The following is a 23,147-nucleotide window of genomic DNA, read 5'->3' on the forward strand; positions in this document are numbered from 1 at the left end:
AAGCAACAGGTTAACAAGCTAATGCAACTCTTAAATGAGAATGGTATAAGTAGCAATGAAGATAAAGGCACTTTATCAAACACTCAGCAGGCAAACCATTCTCTTGTGAATTCAACCATAGCAGGTATTATTTCAGGCCAACCTTGTTTCAACACATCAAACAGCATGCCTAATAGTCTTAGAAGTGTAAATATAGCATGATAAAGCAAAATTATTGGATAATGGACTCTGGTGCCTCTGATCATATATGTTGTACCATGAACAGTTTCATACAAATTAGACCTGTAAAGAATAGCTTTGTGCAGTTACCTAATGACAAGAAAATCGCTGTGTCATATATAGGAACTATGAAATTAACTTCAAAATTAACCTTGTAGAATTTTCTCTATGTTCCAAGTTTCAAATTCAATCTCATCTTTGTAGGACAGCTCACTAGGACTAAGAAAACCTACATATTTTTCACTGATATGTATTGTGTTGTACAGGACATTCCTTCATGGACTGTGATTGGGGTTGTTAGGGCTTTCTCAGGGCTACACTTCATGTAAGATAATTCAGATGAACAAGAAATGTCAAAGTTCTGTTTTGATAAATTAGTCAAAGTTCCTTTTGTTTCAACAATCAATCATTGTAAACAAAATTGCAAATGTTTTGATTTATGGCACTTCAGACTTGGCCATGTTCCTTTGGAAAGGATTAGTGTTATACACAAACAATTTCCTAGTGTTTATTCTTCAAATGAATTGGTTTGTGAAATTTGCCCTTTGGCAAAACAGAAAAAGCTTCCATTTCCAGTACATGTTCAGTCTTCTACTTGTGCTTTTTAATTGATTCATGTCGATATTTGGGGTCCATATGAGACTCTTACTTTGTCTGGTCAAAAGTATTTTCTCACAATTGTGGATGATTTCACTAGATTCACCTGGATTTTTCTCATGAGTAACAAGTCAGATGTTTTGACAATTGTTCCTTCATTCAACAACTATATTCAAAAACAATTGGAACTTCAAATTAAATGCATAAGGTCAGATAATGGTTTGGAGTTTAGGTTGTCTGATTTTTTTGCTAAAACTAGCATAATACATCATTTATCTTACGTGGATACGCCTCAACAGAATGGAATAGTTGAAAGGAAACATCAACGTATTCTAACTATTGCTAGAGCCCTAATGCACCAATCTAATGTGCCTGTATACTTCTGGGGGGATGCTGTACTCACTGCAGTTCATATCACTAATAGAGTGCCTACTAAAGTACTTCAAAATAAATCACCCTTTGAGCTGATGTTTCAAAGATTACCTACATATGAACACCTAAGGGTATTTGGTTGTATATGTTTTGTATCAACACTATCTTAACACAGGAAAAAGTTAGACAAAAGAGTTTCAAAATGTGTCTTTCTAGGATATCCAAATTACATAAAAGGGTACAAGGTATATGATCTTAGTGCACAAAAGATTCTGGTATCTAGAAATATTGTTTTCCATGAAGAAATATTTCCATTTCAGTCTATGCAGCATGGTATGCAGGAAAATGCATTTTCTCAAACACCTAATCTGCATACTAAATATCCTAATATTTTTTATTCATATCTTGAAAAATTTCAAAACCACGACCGAGTACCTACTGAGAATCAGTCACGTTCACCCATATCAAGTCCACAAACACCTATTACAACACCCTCAAATGAGTTAGGACATGATTCACTTGTAATAGTCAACATGCCTTCTATAGCTGATTTAATATCTGATGCAGTTGACAATGAAATTGATGACAAAAATATAAATTTGCCAATTAGGAGAAGTACTAGACTTAAACATGTTCCTAAATACTTAAAAGCCTATGATGTTGACCTACCATCACATTCAAACATTGTCATTACACATCCTATATCCAAATACTTATCTGCTAATAAACTCTCTTCAGAACAGAAAGCATTTACTATCTCATTATCAAAAATTCATGAGCCAAGCACTTACCTTCAAGCAGCTAATCATTCTCATTGGAGAGATGCAATGGCAGTTGAACTGAAAGCTCTACAAGACAATGGCACATGGAGTATTGTACCTTGGCCTGCAAATTCTCATGTGATAGGATGTAAGTGGGTTTATAAAGTGAAACTAAATGAACATGGTGAAGTTGAGAGATATAAAGCTCGGCTAGTAGCTAAGGGATATAGCCAAATTGCAGGGTTTGACTATCAAGAAACTTTCAGTCCAATGGCTAAGCAAACCACTGTCAGGGTGTTCTTTGCCTTAGCTGCAGTGCACAACTGGTCACTGTCACAACTTGATGTGAACAATGCATTTCTAAATGGTGATTTGCAAGAGGAAGTATACATGGAAATTCCACAAGGGTACACTGTCTAGGGGGAGTATCCTAAAGGAACCAGATTAGCTTGTAGATTGCATAAATCATTGTATGGTCTCAAGCAAGCATCCAGACAATGGAATGCCAAATTTACTTCATCAATTCTTCGATATGGTTTTCATCAATCATCAGTAGATCACTCTCTTTTCACTATGAAAGGAAATGATGGAAGTTTTACTGCTTTACTACTATATGTAGATGATATACTGATTGGAAGCACATCTACTCAAGCAGCAAGAGATATAAAGCTATAGTTAAGCTCACAGTTCAAATTAAAAGATCTTGGAAATGTGAAATATTTCTTGGGATTAAAGATTAATAGGTCAGTTGAGGGTATTACTATTTCACAGAGAAAATATGCTTTGGATCTACTAGAAGAACATGGGCTCCTAGGAGCTAAACCAGTTTCTACCCCAATTGACTACAATCACAAGCGGCACAAGGTACAAAAGGAAGATGAACTGGTCAATCTTACAATTCATAGGCAATTGGTAGAAAAGTTACTTTATTTAACTTTTAACATACCAGATATATCCTATGCAGTTCAAGTATTGACTTAATACATAGACAAACCTGGTAAACAACACTTTACAGTAGCACAGAGGGTATTAAAATACCTGAAAGGAGCACCAGGATGAGGAATTCAAATGAAGTCTGCATCAAACTTGAAACTATCAGCCTACTGTGATAGTGATTGGGCAAGTTGTTCAGATTCTAGAAGATCAGTTACTGGATTTAGTATTTTCATTGGAGAATCACTCATAAGCTGGAGATCTAAGAAACAATCGGTAGTGGCTAGAAGTTCTGCTGAAGCTGAGTATCGTTTGATAGCTTCAACATGTTGTGAGCTTATTTGGCTGAAGTATTTACTATTTGATCTTGGAATTAGCCATGATGATCCAATTGTTCTTTACTCAGATAGTCAATCAGCGATTCACATAAGCAAAAATCCGATGTTTCATGAGAGGACTAAACATATAGAGATAGTCTGCCATTTTGTTAGAGAAAAGGTGTTAGCAGGTACAATCAAGCCAGTACATATATCCACCAGTCTTCAGTTAGCTGATATCTTTACTAAAGCCTTACAACTGAGGCAGTTTCACAATCTACTAAGCAAGATGAATGTTCTTAATGATCACATATGCTCTTGAGGGGGAGTATTAGAAGTATTCAGAATGAATAAGTTCAAGATCTCATGGAGGAGCTCTGCACCAGGCTAGTGACTATCGGACTAAAGGAGGAACAAAGAAGCTTGGGAATAAAAAGACACTAAAACGCAGAGTCTAAATAAAAGACAGGGAGTGTCATCCAAACGCTGGGTATTAGGTTCTGTTAAGAAGCAATAACTTGATGAGCAACGCATCATTTTGTATATATATATAATCTTTGTTTTTGAAAGTTAGTTAGGTTGGTTATGATGTAATTAATTCCTTTCTTCTTTTGTTAACTTTTAAGCTCTGTATATATAGGTCTTTTACTCACCCTGATATTGAATGAATTCAGAATCATTCTCTCATCCTTTACACGTCGCTTTTCCTTTTTTTGCCCTGTCATATTCTTGCTTTTGACATCCTTAGTGGACAGACAAGTTATTAAACTTAACTACTTATGTGAATCTAATAATTATTTAAACTCTTTAATAGTTCATTAGACAAAAAATTCTAGTTTTTATATAGCTAAATTTAAATTTTATTAAGAATACTTTAATTACTTTATTTAAGAGTTCAAGGTTAATAAGAAAATAGATAAATAAAAGTAGTCTATAATTAACTTAATTATAAAATTATTAATTAAGGAAAGTTTACTTTAATAAGGAAACAAATAAAAAGAAATAAATATTAAATTTAATAAGAATTTAAGGATAAAATAGGTAATTAAATAAATTATCAAAGGTTTATATGTCCTTCACTGTTAACATTTTTGGAGTTCGTGCTTTCATATGTAGTCATTATCTAAGATCTTTTCTCAAATTTCTGGCTCTTTTTACTTCAGCCAAGGGGTAGTGACAATTTTTTTTTGAGCAAGCTAAGTGGTAACTTTTTACTAATTATTTTTTTGTCCCTATATATATATTGATTTATTTTTGTGAAGATTAAGACCAAATGTTTGATTTGAATGGCTTTGTGTTAAAATTTGAAAAATTTTACACTATATATGTTCAAAAATTTTAATGTAAAAAAGAAAAAAAATCATGAAAGCAAATTTGTAATATAAAAAAATAAGGTTATTAATTGTCTAAAAATGGGAAAAAAATCATTTTAGAACATTTCCAAAAAAAAATGAAATATAAATATGAAGAAAGGAGGATTTAGATTGTAGATAAAATCAAATCCAATCTGAAAAATGAAAAACTTGACTAGTCTTACAAATAACATTTGTTCCAAATGAACATGCCCTCATTAATTAATAATTAAAATTGGCCTTCCCTTGGGTTAGCATTGAATCAAAAAATACAAATAAATAGGGCCTCCCCGCCGAACGGTACACCTAGTGAATGTGTCACGTGGCGGTTGCTCACGCCGTACGCGACAAATGAAGTTGCATGCAGCAGAGAGGTACTCAATCACGGAATTATATTGTACTCACGTCGCATGGATGTCTAAATCTTAGTGGGTGAATGATTTGATGTGTTGGGAAAAACGCCTCTAATATTGTTCACGAGCTATTTATTCCCTTCATATGAGGTTACCATTACTCTTTTGGATTCCATAATTAATGAAGGTATAATATTTAAATAATTTTTTTAAATTATTAAAAAATATTTAAATAATTTTTTATTTTTTATTATATTTAATTAAATTTTTATATTTTTATTTTAGATCAAATAAACTCTCATAATTAATTACTGATTAAATACTATTAATAAAATATCATTTATTATTATATATATATATGACACTGATATGATATTGATGTGGATTGTGAAAAATATTACATGATTATGTTATTTTTTTAAATCAATATGTCATATCATCATCGATTATGATATATCAATATGTCATGTTATTATCGATTATGATATTTTAACATACCACATAGCGTTACGAGACATAAAATAATAAATAATATTTTAATAAAATCATTTATTAATCATAAGTGTTTATTTAATTCAAAATAAATATATAAGAGTTTATTTTGCTCAAAATAATCGTACAAGGACTTGATTGAACGCAATAAAAGTATAAAAACTTATTTAAATTTTTTTAAATAGTTTAAAAACATTTTGTATATTATGGCTTAATTATATCATGCTCATTTCAAAATTTAAATTGGAATCCAAAATGAAATTTCAAAGTCTAATCATGAATATGTCTTCTTACATATCACAAGTTCATATCCTTCTATTTTATATTTATTAGAAATTGCTATTCAAATCTCAAAAGATAATTTGGATAAATTTTTAATTTATTGGAAGATATTGCTTGATATTCAAGTTTATTTGATAGACAAGAAAAGAAGATATTTTAGGCAAGAATTCTAAGAGGAAAGAGATTATTGGTGGGCAAGTCAGTGAGCTTGTAAATAGAGGAGAATATTAATATAGGGTGAGGTATAATACGAGATAAAGATATAAATAGAGTTGTAGGTTTAATTCTTTTAAATTTGTGGAATTTCATTAGAGGAATGTTTTTTTAAAAAATTCTTTCAAAGTCATGAAGACGCTGGGAGAAATATATTCTTTTAAATTCTTTTAAAGTTGTGAGTATTGAGGAGTATTTTTTTAAAAAATTTTCATTCAAAGTCATCAAACCTCATCAGGGGAGCATCTATGTTAATTTTTTCATGTAGTGGAATATCGTTGAAGAAATATGTATATATATATATATATATATATATATATATATTTATTTATATAAAATTTTAAAATTATGAAACTCTATTGAGAGAGTTTTTTTAATTTTTTTTAAATTGTGAAACTTTGGAGGATTTTTTTTTAAAAAAATCATTTTAAAATTGTGTAGCTTCATTTGAAAAATAAGAAGAATATTTTCCTGATTTATTTTTTCCTACCAAAATGAATATTTACGTTTTTACATAATTTCTGATTTTAAAAAATGTGCAAAGAAGGATAGTTTATAGACCATTATTTTTTATTATAATAATAACAAGAACACAATTAAAAATCTTTTTTTTTCTTAAGTGAATGAAATCTTTTAGAAAACATCCGTCGAGATACAGACTTTCTAGTTAGCCTTTTACAACAACTTTATGACCAATTTTTCACAGAAGGGAGACCATTTGGCTGGAAAGTTGTCACAAAAAAAAAACCATTAACGTCTTTAAATTAAAATCATGAAACATTTACCGAAGGATAATTTTTGTGGATAAAAGATCTTTCCCAATCATTTACAGACAGAAGTGTTCCGTTTGTATTTTTGCATGATTTCCAACCATTATAAGAGAGGTTCCAACAAATAAAACCTTAAAGCAGTCAGTTGAAAAGGAATTTTTGTGAGGTAAATCACAAATGGTGAGACAATGGCGTAAACAAATTTGTTTTTGACCAAGCCGGAGCTCGTTAGTTAGGCTAGCTATTTTGTCTCTCTCTATTTTTTGATGCGTGTTTCATTTTGCCACATACTCTTTGGCAAGCAGCCAGGCACAAATACTGATTCATCATAATCACAAAAACAAATTTTTAGCTTTTATATAAGGTGCTTTGATAACGATTGGCCAAAAGTTAAAAACACATCAATGCGTAGTCAAGCTTTAAAGCTTTTAGCGGACCATGAACAAAATGTGAAAGCTTAAAGTAGTGAAAAAAATGTCATGCTCTTGAATGTATATGTGGGCTCAGGCACTCGCATTAACATCAAGAATTTGTTCATCTTTAAATTTGTGAGAAACCAACTAAAGAGGAGTGTTAACTTTCAAAGCTATGGAACCACAGTTAACAAACCTAGGTGGTTCTCTCTTGGTGCCTTGTGTCCAACAGCCTGCAAAGGAGCCACTCGTTAAAGTTCCACCCCAATCCGTGCGCACTGATGAAGACCCTCCCTTCATATCCAACACTAGTTCTAGTTTTGGCCCAAGTGCCCGTCATTGACATGCAAAAACTACATTATTCCAAGGATCTCAAGGATATGGAGCTGGAGCAATTGCACCATGCATGCAAACATTGGGGTTTCTTCCAGATGTTAATATAGTTAAATATTCCCCTTTATCTAGCGGCTTGAATATTTATGTTCAGGCTCTACCTGTAAATGATACCATTCCATTATAGATATCATTTAATTTGCAACGTCTTGATTTCAAATATAACTGGACATGAACTCTTACATTAAATTTTATTAATTATACTCTTGTTCGATATGAGATAAACTTTTATATATATAATTATGTTTTTCATTTAAATTTTTGATATCTTCATCGATATCGCACAAAATGATGATAATAATAACATTGATTAATAAAAAAGTCTCAATGATATATTAAAATTTTTTCATTATGAAAGACACTATAAATCGAGATTTGATTAGACGTTGTGAAAATTTGTGTTTGAATGACATATATATGGAAACTTGTTGCAGTTAATCAATCATGGAGTGAGCACTGCATTAGTGGAAAAATTGAAGTTGGAGATTGAAGGGTTCTTCAATCTAACAATGGAAGAGAAGAAATTTTGGCAAACACCAGAGGATATTGAGGGATTCGAGCAAGTATTTGTTGTCCCCGACAAGCAAAAGTTTAATTGGGGAGACATGTTTTATACGATTTGGGTAAAACGATTTAATCTAATTGGCTCATTGAATCAATTGGTCCAAAATATTTAGTCCAATTAGTTTTTTGATTGGTTGTCAATTTTAAAATTTTTAGACCAATCCACTCAAAAAACTAAATTAATTTTTTATAATATTATATATATTAATATATAAAATATTTTTTATATATACGTTAAAAAGAATTGATAATAAACTTAAAATTAATAATATACTTAAAATATATTAATTTATTATATGTACATATACAGATCATAATCATAATCATTTAATTTTGGTTATATATATTTATAAATTTGTATTAATATGAAATTACAAGTTATATATTTTAAATGATATAACTTATATGTTAATATTATAATATATGATAGTAAATATCTTACATATTAATATATTATAATTATTACACTTTAGTAATGTTTCATAATATAAAATGTCATGAATATATATATAATTGTATAAACATTATATATATATATATTTAATTTATGCATAAGTGTTATTATAACTTATAATAAATTTTGTTTATATGATTACACTTAATAACTTTATTAATTATCACCATAGTTTTTATGACATATTATTTATACAAATTTTAATATAAAACATTATAACATATAAATTGTGTGATTAATTTCATATATATAATTAAGTAATATATTATATATATATATATATTTAATTTATATATAAGTATTACTGTCACTTATAGTAGACTTTATTTATGTGATTACACTTAATAATTATTTTAGTTATTGTCTTAATTTTTATAACATATTATTTATAATCAATTATTATTTATACAAATTGTGATATAAAAATTAAAATATTATAATATATAAGTTGTGTTATTAATTTCATATATATAATAAAGTAATATATTATATATACTTATATTTAATTCATATGTAATTTGTATATAATATAATTATAGATAAAGTTTATAAGTTTTAATATTATAATTTGTTAAGAAAAGTGATAAAAGTTTAGGTCTAAAACCAAACCAACCAAACCAATTTTATATTTGATCGTCATTTATACTTGGTTGATTTTGATCAATTTTTTAAAAATATTTGATTCATTTGATCTTTAAGTATGATGGATAAAACTATCTAATTCATCTATTTGCTCACCCTTATTCACAACTACTCTACTATCTTCAACAGACCATCAATGTTTGCAAATCAAAGTCAGGATGTCTACTTGATGCAAAATTTAATCATTTAAAAGGTGAAATACTGAAATAGAGCAATACAATCTTTAACCGCTTTGAACCCATATACACGATTGAAGGGAAGGAAAATATAGAATTTAACGTAAGAGTTTTTTTCTTTTTCTTTTTCTAACGAAAGGAAGGGTCAGGCTAAATCTTTGGTCTACATACCTTTGATCTGTGGTATATTTTACTACGATATTGACACGGTCAAATTATACAAAAACAATCAAATCTGTAAAATATTAGGTGATTTTTTTTTTGGAGTGAATATTAGGTGTTTGAATTTTAGAAAGGCTTAAAAATTCAAAAGCTCGTACCGTGAACGTAAATATTGAGTGAAGGACAGCACGGCATAAAGATGACGGTGAGCAGAGGGCGGAGAGCTGCTAAGGGCCCCGCCCACCAACCAAAGGTTTCAAATTTTACAGTTTCTCTTTGAGTTTTAATGAATTTTATAGTTTTGTCTTTTTTTTAAATTTTTTTTAAAATTTTACCCTTGTAAATATTAAAAAATATTATTTTTATCCCTACTAACTTGAAATCTTAATTCCATAGGTATGATATAATTCGACCTCTGAACATAGAGAAATTAACAAGAAAAAAAAATAAAAAGGCTATCCTGCAGTCTTTAAGTAAGCTCGGGGCTGAGGCACTCAGGCATAGGCACCCGTTCTCATTTTATTTCTTTGGACTTTTTTGAGAACCCAGATATATTCCAGGGAGAGGAGTTTGTACATTTGCAAAGCTATGGACTCAGGGGTGGCAAAGCTAGGGAGCTCTCTCTTGGTGCCTTGTGTTCAGGAGCTAGCAAAGGGGCCATTAGTAAAAGTTCCACCTCGATACGTTCGCACTGATGAAGAGCCTCCCATCTTATCTGACACCAATTCGTTGCCACAAGTCCCTGTTATAGATATGCAAAAGTTGTTTCTGAAGAATTTAAGGATCTCGAGCTGGAACAGTTGCAACGGGCATGTAAAGAGTGGGGTTTCTTCAGGTACTTTAGTTGTTTTCTCCTATTATCTGCAGCTTGAAATTTCCGTTTAGGCTTAGTAAATGTCACTATTAACACTTTTCAAAAGAAAAATGCCACTATTAACATATATGGATATATATCAAGCTTTGGGATAAAAGATGCAGTGCTTAAATAGTTAACGAAGGTTTAAGTCATCAACTAGTAAGAAAAATTTAGACAGAGATTTGGCAGGACTGCGTGAAATTTTGGGTTTTGAAATATGGAGCTGTTGCAGTTAATCAACCACGAAGTGAGCACTTTATTGGTGGAAAACGTGAAGTTAGAGATCCAAGAGTTCTTCAATCTCCCAATGGAAGAGAAGAAGAAGTTTTGGCAAAAACCAGATGACATCGAGGGTTTGGGCAGGCGGTTTGTTGTTTGTGAAGAGCAGAAGCTTAACTGGGGAGACATGTTCTACATGGTCACCCTCCCAACTTATTTGAGGAAACCTCATCTTCCCAAAGCTCCCACTTTCGCTAAGGTTCTTTCTCTTAATCTCTTTCAATAATTGAAGTGATGTAAAAAGATACTTCTCTGGAAATTAATAACTATTGCTCAGATTTTAGTCTTGATATATTGTTGCTACATGCTAAAAAACAATAAGTCCCCTTCCCAAAATAAAAAGGGCAAAAACAATGTAAGAAATAACTTCTGTATATTTCTTTTAATCCCATAGCTAAGACTACAAAATAAGAGCCTGAATTCTCATTTAACCATGACAAAATAATCGATTGTAGGGAAAACTTGGAAGCATATTCAGCAGAACTGAGAAACCTTGCCATGACAGTACTTGGCCTCATGGCAAAAGCTCTAGGGATGGATCCTAATGACATGAAAATTCTGTTTGAAGAAGGGCATCAAGCGATGAGGATGAACTATTATCCGCCATGTCCAGAGCCGGAGCTTGCAATTGGCCTCAACTCTCACTCTGATGCTGTTGGCCTCACCATTCTACTCCAAATCAATGAGAGGGAGGGCCTCCAGATAAGGAAAAATGGGACATGGATTCCTGTTCAACCCCTTCCAAATGCTTTTGTGATCAATATCGGAGACATAATGGAGGTAATTGATGTCTATCATTTTCTTCAACTCTAATTGGAGAGTTTCGGTAAATGAAAATAGATTTGCTCCTCAAATGAAGAGTAATGTCGTTTTGCAGATTGTTTCCAATGGGATTTACCGTAGCATTGAGCACCGTGCGACCGTTAATTCAGTCAAAGAAAGGCTTTCAATTGCTACATTTTACAGCCCGAAATTGGATGGAGATATGGGACCAGCACCAAGCCTCGTTACTCCACAAACTCCAGCAGTGTTCAGGAGAATCGGGGTTGCTGACTACTTCAAGGGTTATTTGTCCCGCGAGCTACGTGGAAAAGCTTATGTGGATGTCTTGAGGGTTCAATATGAGGAAATAAATAAAAACTAATAATTGAATCTGAGTCCCATGTACATCAATTAAACACCAGAGAACTACCATATGATAGAATAAATGTCCCAGACATCAGTGTTCACTCTAGAATAATTATTTATAGGCTGATCAGTTGGGTTCCAATGGCGGGCCAAGGCGGGGGTTCAACCACATATTTATAGAGGCTAGGCTTGACCAACTGGGCTGGACCGAAAATAAAACATATGTTACTCTAGTTACCAATTTTATAACTTTTCCAAAGGATGATAAAATATATCTAGTTACCAATTTTGGTAATATTGAATTCTATTTTTATTATTAGTTCCTTGCTAATAATTTTTTTGGTAGCTTTCTCATACCAAAACAAAGTAATTTTGGAGACGTCGATGGAGGGGATGAGAAGCTTCAAATTTTTATTATCAAAACAAAGCAATTTTTTATAAAAAAAAAGTAACACAATGAAATCATGTTTGGTTAAGTATATTTCTCATATATATATTATATTATATTTGACTACCATTTCAAATTAATTTATTTTTCATTTTTTAATCAAAGTTAAAAAATGGAAATTAGTTTTTTTTTATTTTTTTCCATTTTATAAAAAAATGGAAATGCTCGGATCTACCACCAAAGTTAAAAAACTAATAATTAATCGGAGACAAAATTAATAAGCTTGTTGTGGCGCCCAAGAAAATTAAATTTCCTTCTGCATTTTTTTTTGTCGTTTTAAATTCAAAAGCTAAATGAGGATGAATGAATTTCGCTCCCACGTAACACTAAGATGTTGTTTGGTAAGAAAGAAAATCGGAGCTAATAAAAAAGGACGAAGGGCTGTTTAAGTGACTGAAAACCATCAAGGCATCAACCAGCTTTTGAAAAGGCCGTTATAAAGTATTCTAAATCAAGCTCTAAAAGACCGCCATTTTTCTCGTTCAAAATCAACCGTGCTTAACGAACCATCATCCGAATTTTCTATAAATTCCATCCTTTTCCCAACCCAGCAAACGTTTTCAAGGTTTCCTTATCAGCTAAAACGAAATCAAATTGAGCACCAAAGCGTACAATAAGACAAACCATATTATGTTCTCCTTGCCATCTCTAAGGAAATCCTTACTACTAATCAAGCCAGTGCTTTCAAATCAACGGTCGAATACTATTGTTCGTCCGGTGTTTAACCAATCACAAGGCTCTGGTTTGTCTTCATCGAGCTTGGTGAAACCGTCCTTCGGTGGGTCTGGCTCTGGTGACAACAAGAGTGGAGAGCAACTGCTGCTCTTGTTACTGAGATCAGTCTCTTCTGGGGTTTTGATTATTGGGTCTAGTTTGGGCTTTAGCTACTTGTCCCATTCTTCTTTTGATAGGAATTCTTTGGTCTCTTTTGCGGATGCTCCGAAGGAGGCGACATGGGCAATGAATGGTGATGATCGGTTTGAACATGCGATTCCCCAGAAGAAATCCAAGTTTCTCGTCGGAGGTAATCATGGGAATTGATGAAGCAGCAAGTTTCAATCATTTGCTATACATTTTTACATTTTCTTCATTAAACGCTGGAATGCGATTATATTTTTTTCCTCTAATGTTTCAGAAGCATACAGGAGAAGAGTTTTCTTCAACTATGAGAAACGCATACGACTGCAAAGTCCTCCTGAAAAGGTAGGAACTATGCAGTAATCCCTGACCAAATTGTCATAACAGCACTACATTTTAGAGCAAAAGACATTGTATTTCAGCGTATAATATGCAGGGTAAGTCTGAATAGATGTTTAGGTGGGCAAGTAATTAGAGATAATTGCATAGGATAATTATAATTAGCTTTGAATTTATTATATAGTGTTATCTAATGGATGTGAACTTTCATGTCCATCCTGAAGTTCGAGAGGGACAAGCCCCTTTTTATACTCATAACAAAGTTATGGCACTTTGACCATAAGGGATTCTTAACATAATTGAGTTCTAATTCTTGATAAAAAAAAAGAATAAAAAGCTAGACATTAACTTTACCATCCCTTGAATTAATCGATGAACATTAGCTTAAGTTCTAGCTCCTTCTCCATCCTGGTATTGGGTATAACATTGTGTAGCTTTCACCATTTCATTTCATTCCATTTTCATTTTGTTTTATTTTTGGAAAAATCCTTAAGCTACGGACTATGTCTATCAATCAGGTTTTCAATTACTTTGCATCACATAGAACCCCTGCAGGAGACGTTCTTATGACACCAGCAGACTTGATGCGGGCACTAGTTCCTGTATTTCCTCCATCGGAATCAAATCGTGTTCGAGAGGGTTTTCTAAGAGGGGAACGCGTCCCTGGCGAGTTACGTTGTCCCCCTTCACAATTTTTCATGCTTTTTGATACCAACAATGATGGACTCATATCTTTTCCCGAGTAAGTTTCGATTGTCTCTTCAAGCTTGACCCTAATTTGCCTATATATGAAATTTCCTCAATTACATGAACCTGTTTTGAATAACTCTAAACCACTATACAATGAAGCTCTTGAATGTTAAAAATTAAGATCCTCAAGTAATCTTTTCGTTGTCAACGCTTGCAGGTACATCGTTTTTGTCACACTTCTTAGCATTCCTGAATCAAGCTTCTCAGTGGCTTTCAAGATGTTCGACCATAAAAATGATGGGTGGGTAACCAAATACCAAAAAAACGAAAAGTTCAATATTGTCCTCTGTGGATGCAAATACTCTAATCATTCAACAATGCTTTTGCCTTTCTTACTTAATCATTTTGTTGATTTTCTTCCCTATCATTATATTTATAAAATATTATTCAGAAAGTTCTTGAAAAGTTTTATTTCTTATATTCTTTACTAAATTGCTATAGTAGGATTTAACTTATGATTTTTTCATTTGAACTCATTATCACTAAAAAGAGTTACATTATGAAACTTTTGTGTGGTATAATTTTTGCCATTAACTCTTATAGTCAGGGTATCCTTCAATGGCTAAAAGCAAGGCCTTCTTCCATGATGGCTTTCTAGGTTTCATCATCCTTCAATAATTCTGCTAGACTGCTACATGTTACTAATAGGTATATAATTTTTTCACAAATAGGATGGAAGTAGATAGAATTACTCAATACGTCATTGCCATCAATTAAACAACAAAATAATTAAGTGGTTTTAGGGTTCCAAAGAAAAGATTAACGAACATAGCCATATTTCTGTCATATTGGTTTTTCGGCTTCTTGTTCTAATGAATTTTTGCTGCTTATTTCTTTTATCCCTATTGGTTTTACTTAACTGATTATATGTTCACTTCAACAAAAAAATCACAATATTTCCATTACTAACAGAGAAATAGATAGGGAAGAATTCAAGAAAGTGATGGCTTTGATGCGAGAACAAAATAGACAAGGGGCTTGCCACAGGGATGGACGAAGACTTGGCCTCAAAGTCACACAGCCTGTAGAGAATGGGGGCTTGGTGGAGTACTTTTTTGGAAGAGATGGCAAGACATGTCTAAAACATGACACATTTGTCCAATTTTTACGGGATTTACATGATGAAGTATGTGATTCTTTGTTGCTTTGATCTTTCTCAAAAGTTAAATCCTATTTTCATTGATTTAATCGGTAATCAACATTTGATCAAATATCCTCTCAGAATTATATTTCTGTAGTTTTACCTTGTTTTTTTCTTTCTTTTTTTTTAAAAGGCAGTTTTGCCTTTGTTTTATACCTTAATAGGGAAAAGTTGCAAATATAATCAATAACTTAATTTAATTTTTTCTCTTCAGTTTTTGACTTATACTTGGCGGAAACTAAATTATATCTCTGAATTTTGTAGATCTTGAAGCTGGAGTTTGCCCATTACGACTACAAAATACATGGTACAATTTCAGCTAAAGATTTTGCGTTGTCAATGGTTGCCTCTGCTGATATTAGCCACATAAACGAGCTGCTTGATCGCGTTGATAAACTTGACAACGAATCAAATCTTAGAGACAGGCGGATTACATTTGAAGAATTCAAAAATTTTGCAGAGCTACGGAAAAGATTGCAATCATTTTCTCTAGCCATTTTCAGTTATGGAAAAGTGAATGGGGTGTTAACGAAAAAGGATTTCCAACGAGCTGCATCTCAAGTACGTGCTCTCAACTGTCTTGCCGTCTTTATGCATGCATGTGTCTAGCAAGCTAGTACCTTCTTTAACTTCCTAATTATTATTATAATTTTTATCTCTTTCGTAAAGACTAAGTGTTCTGTGTTATATGAATGTTGAAGGTTTGTGGAATAGCAATTACGGATAGTGTGGTTGACATAATCTTCCACGTGTTTGATACAAATCGTGATGGGAATTTGAGCTCAGATGAGTTTGTGAGAGTTGTACAGCTACGGGAAAGGAACAACTCACAGCCTCGAGCAGACACCAAGGGATTGATATCTTGCTGGCTAAGCTGTGCAACAAATTGCTCCACTTCAAAGCTGCTTCTTTAATTTGATGATCATCTTAGAATTGACCTATGGAAAAAGGAAGTGCTCAACACTCAATTAGAAGGTGTGGGGTTAATTACTTAATCAGACGCAGGCCTGTTTTCTACGATGTACATACTTCTTCCTTGTGAAAATCAAAATCACTTGTTATCTAGTGAAGGGAAATTGGTCACAATTAATTAATGCATTGTCTAATCATCCATTGCCTCATGCATATATATCACATAAATAAAAAAATATTCCATTTGGTCTTATTCTGCCTTCATAAATTAAGTGCATCTACGTGGATAACTTAAGATTTTAGGAAAGAAGGAGCGGTTGCCAGAAAACTCAAGGTCGACGACGGCGGCATCGAGGAAGGGAGAGAGGGATGAGAGAAAGGGGTTGGCTGCTTGAGTTAGTGGGAGAAGAAGAGGAAAGCAAAAATGAAGAAAGAAAAAGGGTTTTATAGTTAGGATTAGACTAAAGTTTTTACAAGAAGACCAAAATTATAGGTAAAATATAAAAATTTATTCAAAATATTTCAAAAAGATACTTGAGTGCTTTTTGTTTTAAAATAATGGGTTTAGTTCCTTAATTATTAATACTGTTAATCAATAGTTATAAAATATTTATATAGTATTTGGTATAATTTTTTTTTAACGATCGGCTAATGGTGTTAGTAGTCAAAGATTGAGAAGACTTTTGAAGTTTACTTTCAAAAACAACGTAATTTTGGTAAATAAGAAATAGAAAAAGGGAAAAAGTAATGCGGGTCGAGTCCACCCAAGTCCAACTCTGATAAGCTGTCGACCTTGCAGATTTGGATTAAACCTAATAATAATTGAAATATTTTCTAGTTCTTTGTTTTATCTTTTATTTTTTGTTTTATTTATATAAAATTTGACATGAATTAAATTTATGAAATTACTTTCAAAGGTAAGAATAAAACTAAAATAATAAATTTAACAAGCTCTTACCAACAATATTGGGATCCTAAAATTATTTTTGAGTGCATTAATTCTAATTAATTATACAGTTATAAGATAAAAAAACTAGTAATTAAAATTGAGAATAATTTAAAAAATTAAATCATTAAAATTAAAAAATTTCAATGAGTGTAATTGATATATAAGAGTAATTTCAGTCTATCTGATTTTATTTCGTTATTGTGAATTATCATAATAAAAAATATTATTATATTAACGATGACAGATATAAAGATATAAAAAATTAAATCTTTTCAAAAATTAAAAATTACTTAAAAATTTTTTTTTGCTCTAACAAGCTATGAGGAAAAATATAAAAAATGTTATCACTTTAAAATAATTATCTTTAACTTATTATTATTACTATTATTTATAGTTTTTTTAAATTTAAAATTACTCCTTTTTACTATTTTTACTATTATTTATAATATTTTTAATTTAAAATTATTTTTATCATAAATATTTGAAAAAAAAATCCTAGACGGACTGGGGACCACTCTAGTAATGATTAATAATGAGACTTAAAATATTGCTATGTCTTTGTGGTTAAGATTATTGCTAAGATGACTAAATTCGGGGGCGGAAGATAATGTAAAGATTTAAGCACTAAGGACTAGAGGTATTCATGATTCGGTTTAAGCTTGATCGTCCTTTCTAAAATCTATCACTTCATCTAAATTGCATTTATTATTAAAATTTTAAAAAATTATGTTAATAATTTTAATATATTAGAATTAGAATTAAAATAATTATTTATTACAATAATAATCCTGGTCTAAAAATCATGCTGTGATCCAAATTAAGTCAAGGCAAGCTCACAAGCCTAAATGAGTAAGGTAATACTTAACTATATATAAATATAGTGAATTAATTGTGTACCTTATTTATATCACCAATTAACATTGCAATATACTAAATATACTAAAGAAAAAAATTCAAGACCTTTTCCATTAATAGGCAAGTGCGTACCGGCGACAACACAATGAGAATTTCCCTCACTTGGAAATGATTTATTTATCAGTTGACGCCAAGTCAAAGGTCTCTTGATGAATCATTCATCACATCCGAACCAAGAAATACGGCAGCCACCCTAAGCTAACTCTTTGTTTTTATATGATTACAACACCAAATCATTTATATTTATAAACAAAGAAGAAGCAATAAAATCTTTCTTGTTTCCTTGGCCGAAAAAAAAAAAGAGTGCAAATTACCAACATAAACTATTATCAAGCTCTAACCCCTCATAAAATTATGTAATTAATACTATTCGATAACATCTTCTAGCTAGTAACAAACTGCCCATGATTATATCTTAATATATTTTATTACGTAACCTCTAAATAAATTTTGCTAAAATACTTAATTAATTATCCTGTAAAAAAATACTTTTACATTTACAAAAGTCAATAATAATAATAGAAGTAAAAAGATTGATGGATCTGTCAAGTCAAAGTCTTCTCTAATCGTGCGAAGCTAGAGGAATACAATGGTAACAAAATTAGGTCCCATGCATTATCAATTCAGGCAAAGAAGATGTTGGTGTTGGACCAAACTCTGGACATGATAATGTTAATTATTATTACCACTTCCTTGTAACTTGGTTGAAAGCTACATTAATGGGACATAATTCTCACTTTAGTTGTGGAAAACTATTATGTAATTTGACAAGAATCATGGAGTAGGGGGAAACACACATAATAATGTTGATAGATATACTCTTTCAATTTCTCCTAAAAAAATCTCTTCGAATTATTGGGCACACTATAACATCACATTATTCTTGATCAACAATTAACAATGGTTAAAAGTAACAATAAAGAATTAAAATAATAGATGACATTGTTAATTGAGTAGGCTTTGATTTCAACTTTCAAGAGTTACTATTGCAATTCATAAAATAAAAGAAGTGATAAAATAATTTGTCATCGTGGTCGTCTTCCTGTCCTAAAACGAAATTTATCTGGTGATACATGTCCACAAAGGATACCAAGGGAATTTTCTTAATTTTAAGGATAGTCTACACATTTCGTAGAAAAGATTGAAAGTTGAATTTTTTGGACGCATTTAAGGATTTTGGATGAATTTTAGGTTGAGTTTTTGTTTGGGCTCTTATCATGGTTTTTTTTTTCTTTTTTGAATATAATTTTACGCTTCAGATATTTTTGTTTATTTGATGTGTTTATTTAATTTTTTTATAATTTTATTTAGCTCTTTATTATGCTTATTTAAGTCATTCATCATTGGTAATTTTTTTTAAGTTGGTTTGATATTAATTAAATTTTAATTTAAGATAAATTATAATATTAGATTGTGTTTGTCAATTTTATTTGCAGTTGTGATTAGCATTTATGTCTCAATTGCTCAAAGGACTATAAAAAGTCAAAATAAACTGCAACGAATTGCGGTCCCAATATTAGATAAATTATACAATACAAATTAACAAATTCAGATGGTTGAAAACAAAACAAAAGCTTTGATGACAAAAAAAAAATGAATAAGAGTTAGCATTTGTTGGCATTGTCATTACCACACGGTACTTATCGAATTTATATGATGATCCTTCCAATTTAAAATCAATTCGTTTTAGATTGAGTGGTCTTTATTATATTTTTGTGTCCACAATATCCTAAACTTAATTGATGTGAAATTATGTTATCATCAATTTTTTTTTTGAAAAGTATGCATTTTTTATCACCCTTTTAATATTCTTTTTTATATGGAAGAACAATGAACTTGTCACATGTAGGAATAACAAACCTATTACCAAAGGAACAATAACTGAGACAATTCTTTTTTAATACTATGTTCAATTTTTAGGATAACCAAATAACATAAAATCAATCACTACTTTAATAGTCTCCTTTATGGGTAGAGCAATGGATCTAACATATGGCATGACTTCATGTGTAGGGAAGAAGGGTCTACTTTGGCTAATATGAACTTGGCATATAGGGGCTAATGAATTAGGGTTACTCTTGCTCTGAGACCATGTTTAATTTTTAAAATATATATTTAACTTAAAATCAATTAGTTAGATGGAGTGGTCTTACCATTGTTATGTGTTCAAAATATCCCCAATGATTGACTCTCAGATAATTTTTTGTTGTGGTTGGATAAATTGTAATATTCTATTAAAAGGAATTGTAATATTGTAGTAAAAAAAATTGTAGCGAAATTAGTACTCTCATTTTTTTGGGTATTTAGTTGACACTTGGTTATTGTATGCATCTTGATCAAGGATTAAAGTAAAGAAAGAGAAAGAGAGGGATGGATCCTAGGAAAAATTGGAGTTGGAAAGATAAACTATTTACAGTTTTTGTGGATAATTTGAGTGTTAGGGTCCCTTGGAATGCAATAAGAGAGGTCTTTTAACTTGCATGGTTGTGTGATGGATGTATATACCGAAACCAGTGTGGGAGAAGGAGGTTTAGGGACGACCTTTGCTTCTATCAGATTTAAGGAGGAAGCAGAAATAAATAAAGCTATCATGCAAGGAAATGACAGTATTATTGATGGGAGGAAAATAGGGTTGAAGAAGGTAAGCGTTGACTGGACTGATAGGTTCACAAATCGTGAGTGTGCAACTAAAGGAGGGTTAGAAATTGGGAGAGTACCCGCAAGCAGTCGGGATCACAGGACTTACAACGAGGTGTTGGAAAGGACGACTGATCATCAACATAATGTAGTAAATGAGGGTGGCGCAAAGCAGTGCTCTCGGGCACTGCAAAAGGAATATGAAAATATGAAATGCGTGGGCAAATCACGCGAATATGCAAACGAGAAAATCGTAACTGGACATGAGGAACCACAGTATGTGTTTAATGGTAAGATATCAGGGGAAGAACTGAGTTGGCTGGAAAAGAGTGTTCTGGGGAAACTCATGAGTAGAATATACTTTAAGGAAGTCCAGAATGTCTTAGTACAGGAAGGTATGCATGCGTTTGTCCATCCAAAATGCCTCAGAACAGATTAAGGGGAGCAACGGTCGGTTTCGGTCGACTTCGGTTATGGATTAGAGAGCAACCGACGGCGTAAGCTCACTGACCAGCATTGATCAATCATGTTGGGAGAAATTGAGAAAACCATAACCAACCATATTTGGCCCATTACGACAGGTTGATCAGTTGGGTCTCAAAAGGGAAATGGTGATCGACGATAATAGTAGAGAAAGGAAACAAGGGAGCTTAGGGTTTCAAAGAGATGGGAAGGCTATGATTTAGGGTTTCAAACTTGTAATTGGAAAATAAGGGGTTAATGAAAGTTAAATTTGTTATTTTTCTTTCATTTTATCTGCATAATATAAAAAAATAATTTTTTGTTTTTAATCAATTTTGAGGGAAAGATTTCCCCATCAACAACCAAGTGAATCTATTGAGCAAGTGCTTGTTTGGCTTAGTTTTTTTTTTTTTCAATTTATTTATTTCTTAAAAGCAAAAATAAGGTCCAAAATGATTTTTGGAGAAGCTTTTTGAAAAAAAAAATAACTTTTTTTTTAAAGAACAAAAATTTTTTTAAAAAAAAGAGTTTAAAGAAAAGCTCCAAGCAAGAGCTTTCTCTTTTTTTAAAAAAAAAATATATTAATTTTTCAAAAAATACCTCTCTCAATCAATCTCTCTCTCCTTCTTCCTTCTACAATTTATCATTCTTCAACATAAATCGTGATTTCCCTCTCATTTATCTCTCTTTACAAAAACTATTAAAAAAACAGAAGACTCAACAACAGAATATCAAATTCTAGAATTTTTTTGTTCTTACAAAGATTAAGAGAAAAAAAATCTAAAATTTAAAAATGCATTTAGAAAAAAACAGAAAACCCAACAACAGAATATCAAACTTTAGATTTTTTTGTTTTTACAAAAATTAAGAAAAAAAATCTAAAATTCAAAATTGCATTAAGATACTATTTAAAGGTTTTCTCTCTTTTTCACCAAAAAGAATTTTAATGTTAAATACATGGTTTCCTCTTTTTTATTTTTTTTTTGAAAATTGAAGTATCATGATCCAATTGTTTGCTAGATCAACAAAAATCTAATACTATTGCTACTATACAAGTTTGAGAATTGTTTCATTTCTTTATTGATTTCTTTAATTGTAACATTTAAAATTAAATATAAACTTGAAGCATTACATTCTGACTTATTAGGTGATTGAAGATGACATAAATATCTTTTATGATAATTTTAATCGAAATTAGAACTTATATAATTTATTTTATTAAATAGTTTACCAAACAGTTTTAACTTAATTTTAAAAGCTATTATTTTTCATAAGAGCTTAATAATAAGAGCTTTTAAGTCAAAAATAAGCTAGGCCAAACAGACTCTAAATCAACTATCTAATTCGAGAAGTTAACTGACACCGATCACTCAAGCTATTTATGACCAAAAACCTTCATCGTTGATCAATTGGTTGGTTACCACCTACCGTTACTTAGGCCTAGAACAGATAACCCTTTGTTTCTATTTGACTACCATACCAAATTAATTTATTTTCTTAAAAGGAAATGAGAAATTAGATAATTATTTAATTGACAAAAAAATTTCAACTTAAACTATTATCAAACCATAGCTCTCATAAAATTATCTAATTATATATTATTAGATAATTTTATTTTAGTACTTAAGTAAACACAAAATAAATATTAAAAAGTACTTATCATGCATATTGTAATAAAAATGGTTAAATGCTAATTTTAGATTCATTTCAGAAGTCAACTTATTATTTTGTTCAAATTAAAAGGTAACCTTTTACATTTTATTCATTTAAGGAAAACTGATAACAAAATTTATTAAATAGTTAAAAGAACTAACGGTTGTTATGTGAAGGTAATCGTAATTAATAAATATAGATCTGAATCTCTTAATTCTAGTGTAATTTACCAACTTTTATCATCAAATTTTTTATATAATTAAAATAAAAAAAGTTGCATCTTTATTTTAATGCAATAAGATTACCAATTTTGGTAATATTGAATTCTATTTTTATTATTAGTTTCTTGCTAATA

General features: G+C 30.9%; 3 protein-coding genes and 1 pseudogene across 3 annotated transcripts in view; all 4 read left to right on the top strand.

Moving 5' to 3' along the window:
* The first annotated feature begins 9,664 nt into the window (after positions 1–9,664).
* On the top strand, positions 9,665–10,826 carry LOC149527526 (oxoglutarate-dependent flavonoid 7-O-demethylase 1 pseudogene; annotated as a pseudogene).
* Positions 10,679–12,047, top strand: LOC110410820 (oxoglutarate-dependent flavonoid 7-O-demethylase 1-like). Its single transcript, XM_021420701.2, has 3 exons — positions 10,679–10,799; positions 11,056–11,380; positions 11,478–12,047. The coding sequence occupies exons 2-3, from the start codon at positions 11,099–11,101 to the stop codon at positions 11,742–11,744; spliced, it is 549 nt and encodes a 182-aa protein (XP_021276376.2). The 5' UTR covers positions 10,679–10,799; positions 11,056–11,098; the 3' UTR covers positions 11,745–12,047.
* A 712-nt stretch (positions 12,048–12,759) lies between these two features.
* Positions 12,760–16,178, top strand: LOC110411354 (calcium uptake protein, mitochondrial-like). Its single transcript, XM_089782735.1, has 7 exons — positions 12,760–13,200; positions 13,312–13,379; positions 13,892–14,115; positions 14,281–14,469; positions 14,982–15,249; positions 15,529–15,825; positions 15,966–16,178. The coding sequence occupies exons 1-7, from the start codon at positions 12,807–12,809 to the stop codon at positions 16,176–16,178; spliced, it is 1,653 nt and encodes a 550-aa protein (XP_089638861.1). The 5' UTR covers positions 12,760–12,806.
* Positions 16,179–20,531: 4,353 nt separating this feature from the next.
* Positions 20,532–23,147, top strand: part of LOC110410344 (cuscuta receptor 1-like) — a 12,811-nt gene continuing 10,195 nt past the window's right edge. Inside the window, 1 exon segment of the mRNA XM_089782567.1 lies at positions 20,532–21,072. Within this exon segment, the coding sequence (XP_089638693.1) occupies positions 20,532–21,072 (541 nt within the window).

This window comes from Theobroma umbraticum, unplaced genomic scaffold (genome assembly GCF_002168275.2).
Source record: "Theobroma umbraticum cultivar Fairchild unplaced genomic scaffold, ASM216827v3 scaffold_56.0, whole genome shotgun sequence".
NCBI lineage: Eukaryota > Viridiplantae > Streptophyta > Magnoliopsida > Malvales > Malvaceae > Theobroma > Theobroma umbraticum.

What these genes read in the sequence shown, in the direction of transcription:
- LOC110411354 (XM_089782735.1), top strand. Translation starts at nt 12,807, where the DNA reads ATGTTCTCCTTGCCATCTCTAAGGAAATCCTTACTACTAATCAAGCCA. An exon ending in GGACTCATATCTTTTCCCGA is followed by an intron (nt 14,116 to 14,280) that starts GTAAGTTTCGAT and finishes CAACGCTTGCAG; the next exon opens with GTACATCGTTTTTGTCACAC. An exon ending in CCTTTCTTACTTAATCATTT is followed by an intron (nt 14,470 to 14,981) that starts TGTTGATTTTCT and finishes TGGTTTTACTTA; the next exon opens with ACTGATTATATGTTCACTTC.
- LOC110410820 (XM_021420701.2), top strand. Translation starts at nt 11,099, where the DNA reads ATGACAGTACTTGGCCTCATGGCAAAAGCTCTAGGGATGGATCCTAAT. An exon ending in ATATCGGAGACATAATGGAG is followed by an intron (nt 11,381 to 11,477) that starts GTAATTGATGTC and finishes GTCGTTTTGCAG; the next exon opens with ATTGTTTCCAATGGGATTTA.